Source organism: Panthera leo, chromosome E3 (assembly GCF_018350215.1).
Source record: "Panthera leo isolate Ple1 chromosome E3, P.leo_Ple1_pat1.1, whole genome shotgun sequence".
NCBI classification, from domain to species: domain Eukaryota; kingdom Metazoa; phylum Chordata; class Mammalia; order Carnivora; family Felidae; genus Panthera; species Panthera leo.
The window spans coordinates 40,946,257-40,954,151 of NC_056694.1; the positions used below are offsets into that span (position 1 = coordinate 40,946,257).

At 51.4% G+C, this 7,895-nt stretch overlaps 1 protein-coding gene across 1 annotated transcript in view; it reads right to left on the minus strand.

Moving 5' to 3' along the window:
* RAB11FIP3 (RAB11 family interacting protein 3) overlaps window positions 1–7,895 on the minus strand; it is an 83,494-nt gene that overhangs the window by 32,945 nt on the left and 42,654 nt on the right. The window contains exon 2 of the mRNA XM_042921346.1: window positions 6,562–6,655. Within this exon, the coding sequence (XP_042777280.1) occupies window positions 6,562–6,655 (94 nt within the window). The remainder of the gene's footprint in view (window positions 1–6,561; window positions 6,656–7,895) is intronic.

Genomic DNA, 7,895 nt, shown 5'->3' on the forward strand with positions numbered 1-7,895 from the left:
TAGATGTGGTGGATTGTGCTCAGCCTCCAGGGGTGGACAAATGGTCTTGCCCCACACTGTGGAGAGGGGGGGTGGGGACAAAGCTGGTGCTGCCATATTCCTCATGGGAACTAAGTATGATTGTCCTGTAAGTTTTCTCCATGTGAATTAAAACAATTTTCAGTTAAGTGGACATTTTTAATGTGCATTCATCCTACTCTTCCAGAGCTTGGGGGAGGGCGTAGCCAGTGTAATGGCCTATTTGTAGCAATCTGCAGCGCCCCCCCCGCCCCCCCGCCCCGACTCATTCTATTCCTGAAATAAGGCAGGCCTGTGGTATGACAGTGAAAATCTCCCTGTGCTTCACTGCAAACTGGGTCAACACACCGCGTCCCTTGGTGTGTCGCCCCTGGGTGCAGAAGAGGCCCGCCGGCCAAGACAGGCCACCCGCACGCTGGAGGAGCACTGGAGACAGCTCCATGGAATATGGGTCCGTGATCACATGCTGCACCCTCCCAAATGCTATCACGTCACAACTTCAAGATCAGCTTTGACTTGCTTTCATTACGATTTTATTTTCAGTCTCCTTTCCTAATGAAACTTAAAAGATGAAGTCAACTACAGAGAAAAGAAAAACAAAGCCTGAGTCCCTGATACCACCTGACAGTATGTCCGATGCAGGTGGGGCATCCCCACCAACACGGCCTCCCCTGAGCCCACATGGGCTGTGGACACCTGGAGGCCCAGCGCCTCCCTCTCGGATGTGGTCCCTGTGAACTGGCACTGAGCCCAGGGGCCAGTCACTCACCCACCCACCCTGTGGGGAAGTCCAAGTCCTCCCTCGTTGCCTACAGCCTGGCCACGTCCCCAGTGCCTTCACCTCCACCTTTTGACCCCGCCTGCCCAACCTGGCCATGGTGGCCTCCCTGCAGCCCCCAAACATGCCAACGCGCGCCTACCCCTACCCCTGCTTCACCCTCCCCCTGTAGCTGCCGTGCCTCACTGTCTGCGGGCTGTCCTCCACTGGAAAGCCAGCTCCCAGGGGCAGGGAACACTGTTCTTCCACATGGGCTGTGTCCCTGGAGCCTAGATCAGTCCGGCTCGATGATATCTGTACCCGCACTCCTCACGGGCCTCAGCCGTGCCGCCCTTGGCTGCGGCCCTCATGCCGTCCGCTTCAAGCTCTCGTCGCCACAATCCCCCTCAGCCCAGCCTCTGGCCAGAGCCCCTCTGCCATGCACCCTGGCAGCAGAATGTGCCCCCACGGCCCACCACCTCACTTTGGGAGCAGGGGTCTGCTCTGTGCAGGCTAAATTCCAGGCAGGGGGACATCACCTGCAATGTGGCATCGCATTGAGACCAAGCCTCGCCCTCTGGGGACGCTTCTATTCCAGAATGTTCTCGCCAAAGGAAAACACACAGCACTATTTCCTGGAGCATGCATGCTAACTCTGGGACTGACTGGGAGGTTTTTGTTTTTAATTAAACCAAAGTGGAACTATTACCAGCAAGAATGAGAAAATACTGAGACTCAAACAATTCCTGTGGGTGCTCTGTGTGGTGCGTGGGCCGGCCCGAGGCAGGACTTCACTGTGGTATCCTGACTTAGAGGCTCAGAGCAGCGAGGCACTGCTCCCAGGTTCAAAAGGCAGTGCAGCTGCAGCACTGGACAGACAGAACGCAGCCGGCCAGGTGCCATGAGGGTGGGGAGGGACCAGGTATCCCTGGTCAGGGGAGCCAAGAGAGGGGGCCCCAGGGGAGAGCGGGCTAGAGCAACTCCGGCCAGCCCCTCTCAGGCACAGCCCAGGACCCTCCCAGGGCCTCACCTCAGGCTCCCCTCTGCCAGCTCCTGTGACAGACACAGGGGGACAGCCCACACAAAGGCAAGCAGGAGGGAGGAGGGGTGGCAGGTGCAGGCAGAGGCCCTGTCTCAATGAGTCAGGGTGAGATCAGGACTCAAGGGCACAGGCCACTTCTCGCACCACACTGATACCCATGTGCTCCTTGAGTCACTCAACTTCAAGACACATGCAACCCACGAGACGGCCCCACGGGGCAACAGCCAGCAGCCCCTCCTTCTCTGCAGATAAAGAATCAGCCTGTGCAGGGATGGCTCTTCTCCCCTGCCAGGCGTCAGCGGGTCACAAGTTTTCCAGGAGCACTTGCTGACTCCCAGGTCACGACCCTCCAGGAACTCCTCCAGCCGAGCTCCATTTTGCATGAACTGTGCCTATCAGAGCAGACCAGCCACCAGCCTGCCCACAGAATCCTGGACTGTGGCTGAGAGAGGGCCTCAGAGCCACACGGACGGCACCGGCCACCTGGCTGGCTGCCACACTGGGTTCTTTCCTGCCCAGGCCCACGGGACCAGCTGCCACTGCTGTTCCCAGCCCTGACTCTTCAGAGGAATCTGTGTTGCTCAATCCCCTAGACCCAAGGAAGCCCATGGATGCTGCTGTGGCTGTGCCATCAGTAAGCCCACACACCAAGCTTCCCACCTGACAGGCGTGACCAGCACGCTGTGCATCTGCGGTCACCCAGGGAGATGAGTTCCTGTCTGTGACGGACAGTGGTCACGACAAACCTAGGGGGCACACGTCATCACTCCCGGGGCCAGAGAACGGAACGGTGCTGACAGGCTGAGGCAGCACAAGGCAGTCCTCACACCCTTAGCCTGTCGTCCTTGTCCCTCTACACGGTGTTTCTAAGTAGTTCCTGTGAATTCCTGGATTCTAGAATTTTCTTCCAACATCCTGCATAGTACTTGAGGATTTTAGCATTAGCTTCTCCACCTTCCCTCTCCTAACCTTCCAAAATGGTTAAGTCCCAGTCATTGATTACATAAACGGTTAATCTGTTTAATTACTATGACTGCGTAAAATGGCATTCATTGCCCAGCCACGCAGTATTCTAGAAGCACGTTTTCCCTCTTTTTAGGCTTCTTGTTTTTCCCGGCAATGTTAACTGCTTTCTGGGGACTTAGGCTTGGCCTCTGTACTCTGTCGCCTTCTTACCCCCAAACCATCAGGCAGAGCAGTGAAGCCTTCTCCACTGACCTACCGGTTCTGAGCTCCTCAGACTCCATCACCATCAAACCAGCACGAGGGTGAAACAAAGCCATCTAAAACTAATGATGCCACCACGTTTGTGAGATGTGCGTCTCCTCCCTGTGACGCCGAGATCAAACAGACAAACACAGGAAGTCTCAACCGTACACGCATGAGCCCGTGTACTCTGGTCAGAGAGTAAGTATTCCACCAAGCACACACACAACACGTGTGAGGCCCGGCTGTGTGGCACACCGCAAAATAAACTCAACAAGGAACAGAGTGAATAGAGAAGCACGCCTGGATGGCTCAGTCGGTTAAGCACCCGACTTTGGCTCAGGTCATGATCCCGTGGTTTGTGGGTTCGAGCCCCACGTCGGGCTCTGTGCTGGCAGCTCAGAGCCCGGAGCCTGTTTCGGATTCTGTGTCTCCCTCTCTCTCTGCCCCTCCCCCAACTCCCTCCCTCTCTCTCTCTCTCTCAAAAATAAATAAACGTAAAAAAAGTGAACACAGAGATCCCATTCTCTATCACACACAATTAGGTTTAAAACTAATGACAAGATTTTTTTCAAGTTTTTTTTCTTTTTTTAATGTTTGTTTATTTATTTTTGAGAGAGAGAACACGAGCAGTGAAGGGGCAGAGACAGAGAGAGGGAGACAGAGAATACAAAGTAGGCTCGGGGCTGACAGCGCAAAGCCCAACACGGGGCCAGAACTCATGAATCTGAGATCACGACCTGAACCACAAAGTCTGATGCTTAACCAACGTAAGCCACCTGAATACCCCTAATGACCAGATTTTTATTTGTTTGTTTAGCATTTACTTATTTTTGAGGGAAAGAGAGAGCATGAGCAGGGAAGGGGCAGAGAGAGGCAGAGACACAGAATTCAAAGCAGGCTCCAGGCTGTGAGATTTTAAAATACCTTTCGAAACCAGGATGCCTGGGTGGCTCATTCAGTTGAGCATCTGAGCATCCGACTTCAGCTCAGGTCATGATCTCATGGCTCACAAGTTCGAGCCCCACATCGAACTCTGTACTGACAGCTCAGAGCCTGGAGCCTACTTCGAATTCTGTTGTCTCCCTCTCTCTCTTTGCCCTTCTCCCACTCACGTTCTGTCTGTCTCTCTCTCTCAAAAATAAACATTAAAAAAAAAAAAATACACTTAGAAATTAAAATAACTTTTAAATAATTGATGAGTCAAGGAAATCATACTGGATTTTAAAACACAGAGGAAAAAGCATATACTTGGATTTCCCCCGAAGGTTTACCGAAAGTTGTTGGAGCACAAAGCCATTCCAAGGGTCCTGGGCACAGGTGCACTGGCCCAGGGAGGTCCTGAGGAGCATGGCTGGGGGCAAGTGAATGTGCTCCATTCAGGAAGCCTCCAAAGGCACTGGAGGTGGAGCAGAGGCCAAAATGTGCATGAAACCACCATCAAACTTTTTGTGCAAAAGGGTGAAGGCTTAAACAACTTCCTGTTTTAACTACATGTCTAGCCTCAGAAAATCACCTAAGGATTATAACATACTGGTTACAAGGGGAGAGACATAGGCATGTGGTGCTAAGCCTAAACACTCCAAGTTCATCTGAGGGCTCTCTTCTTCCTCCCTCTGCCCGCATGGCGTTACCCACGTCATCCATCCCCTGCTAGTACCACCTCCCAGAGGGTCTTCTGCCTCACACCTGCTCTACATGTCTCTCCCCAGGCCCCATCTGCCCAGGAGATGGTGGCATCCTCACCACGGCCCCAGGGCCTGCAGACTTTCCATCAGTGGGCTCAGCCAACCTCATCACAGGCCTCAGGACAGCTCCGCCACCTGGACCAGACCTCACTCCAGCCACCCTTACCTGGCTCCCCTCCGGCCCTCCTCACAGAGGGCTCCTACCTCTGTGGTGGAGGGCTCCTACCACAGGCTGCATGGTTCTATGGCATGGCCCCCTGCCACCATACAGAACATTCCCTCTCTCAATATGTGCTCTGGACCCAAAGGACCACAGGACCCCCAGACTATGGTAGTATTCACACAGGTCCCGAGACACAGAGCACATCTCAGAACCACCTGGGCTCAGCATCACAGGAAACCCAGTTCCTATAGGACACCGTTGGGCAATACAGTAGACAGAGGACAGACAAGATAGGTGACTCTGCCAACAACTGCTGATAAGACTTGGAATCCAAGGGCCTCCCTTGACTCAGCCACTGCAGGTCCTGCCCCTGTTCTCCCTCTTCCTTCTCTGACAAGTGCAGGAAGAAGGGAAGGGCTTGCTTGCAACCAGTGCCTTTCGGCCACCATCACCCCCACACACCTGGCTGAAGCTGGGGCATGAAAAAAAGAGGGCTCTCCAGAGCTCCAGAATTCGACGTGAAGGGACAGCATACGGGCAACTTGAGTGCACGTGAGATACTAAGCTCACGCCCAGAAGGCCAGCCATCCCACTCCTGTGTACAGGCCCCAAAGGCATGAAAACATGTGCCCACACAAAGAATTATACACAAATGTCACTAGGACCTTTATTCATAACAGCCCCAAACTGGAAACATACTAGCCCCAAAACAAGTGTCCACCCCTAGGCAGAGAGAAACGACACATGGTACAAGAATACAATGGAACTGCTCTGCAACCGAAACACAGACCCCAATCGCTTCTCGGCCTTTTGGCTAAGATCAAGTGAAACACAGACCCCAACCGTGCAACATACGTGCGTCTCAAAAACGTCACACGCAGGGAGACACCAGACGTAGAGCACATACTGATCATTTTCTTTGTGTCAACAAAGCCCCTACGAGGCAAAACTGACGTAGGGTGATGAAAATCAGCCAAGACGGTGCTGAGAGGACAGAGAGGCCACGTGGAGGCCATCAGGAAGAGGTCTGCAGGGATGGTAACACTTGGTAGCGATTTGCATTAGTAGACATAAGAATTTGTCAAAATTCAGACAGGCTTAAGATTTACTTAACATTTGTGCATTTCACTGTAAATTTTTACTCAAGGTAAGACTGCAAACAAATATTGAACTGTAGGTAATGACTGGCACACATGCTGAAGTGTTTAGGGTAAAACGTACAGGAGTATGCAACTTGTTAGGGTGAGTGTACGGGAGTATGTGATTTGAAACACATCCCGTTAAAAACAGGATGGCTTGTCGGCCAGACAGAGGATGGACTGATACACAACAATGTAAATACAGCAACATGCGGCCTGTAGGGCACCAACGGCAAGGATGCATGTGGGTGCTCACATGTAAGCCTTTCGATATTCTGGTATGTCTGGGGAAAGGGGCAGTAGCTTTCTAACATTATGGATAAGAGACTGAGTTAGTTCTCTAAGATAGGGTGTGTGAGGAGCAAAGAACAGTGAGAGAGCACCCTGAAACCGGAGTATTTTAGGGGCTTTGAGGAGAAGGGAAGATGTTAAGCCCAGCCAAAGGAGCCTGAGGAGTGAGGGGTATTCCTAAGGCTGGCTGAGGGCACAGCAGGGCAAGGGCTGGAAGACAGAATGCGAGAAGGAAGCACAAGGTGGGGTAGACTGACCTCCATTCCTGATTGCGGTGATCCCTCGGTAGAAGTCCTCAAAACTGATCACGCCAAGCCCGCCGGGGTCCAAGTATTTCGTTAAGTCCTTCACCTGCAATTGTCAAGTGAGAGTATGTTACCCAAGCCGTACAAAATCAGAGGGAGAGTACACCAGGTGTCTGACCCCTTCACCACATTCAGAGGAGCAGCCTTCTTGCAAGGTGCGGTACTGAAAATAAGAGCCATTTATTCCTCTGATCCGAAGGCCACCCACAGCTCCAGCCAAAGACAAGTGGCCTCCCAGCAGAAAGCTGCCAAAGGCACCTGGGACCATGAATCGTGGAAGTTAAGGCTATGCTCTCAAAGGTCAATAGTCATGCTTCTTGGGCACCTGGGGGCTCAATCGGTTAAGCGTCTGACTCTTGACTCAGGTCATGATCTCACAGTTCGTGGGACCGAGGCCTGCACTGGGCTCTGCGCTGACAGCCTGCTTGGGATTCATTCATTCATATCCACCCCCCTTCCCCCTCCCCCTCCCCCACTTGCGCTCACCTGCTCTCCCCCCACCCCAAATAAAAATAAACTTTGAAAAAGAAATTAGTCATGCTTCCTAATTGTGAAGATTGGAAGTGTCGAAGTTTTAGATATTATTCTAGCCGGTATCTAGATTATTACTACAGCACAGTCCCACCTATCCATTCTGACATGCCTTTCCAACTGTGCAGAGTCCTTAGTAAAAATAACTTAGGCAAGAAGATGCTGGATATCAAAAATCTTAAGTAAGATGATTCACACATGGATGTTAGAGAATGAAACTCTTCAGAAAAAAGGTAGATTTATACTTTCAAGTATAAACTGTGTTTCATCAAAATTTAAAACTTCTGTGCTTCACAAGACACCGTTAGTAAAACTAAAAGACCAGACCTAGACTAGAAGATATTTGCAAATCATGTATCTGGATAAAGGACTTGTATCCAGAATGTATAAAGAAAACTTACAATTCAACAATACCACAATTTTTTTTTTTTTTTAATGGGCAAAACATTTAAATAAACATTCTACCAAACAAGACAGACAAATGGCTGGGGCGCCTGGGTGGCTCAGTCAGTTAAGCATCCAGCTTGCAGCTCGGGTCGTGATCTCACAAGCAGGTGGGGTGGGTTTGAGCCCGCATTGGGCTCTGTGCTGACAGCTCAGAGCCTGCAGCCTGCTTCGGATTCTGTGTCTCCATCTCTCTCTGCCCCTCCCCTGTTTATGCTCTGTTTTTCTCTCAAAAATAAACTTTAAAAAATAAAATAAAAATAAATAAATAAGACAGACAAATGGCTGAAAAGCACATGAAAAGATGCTCA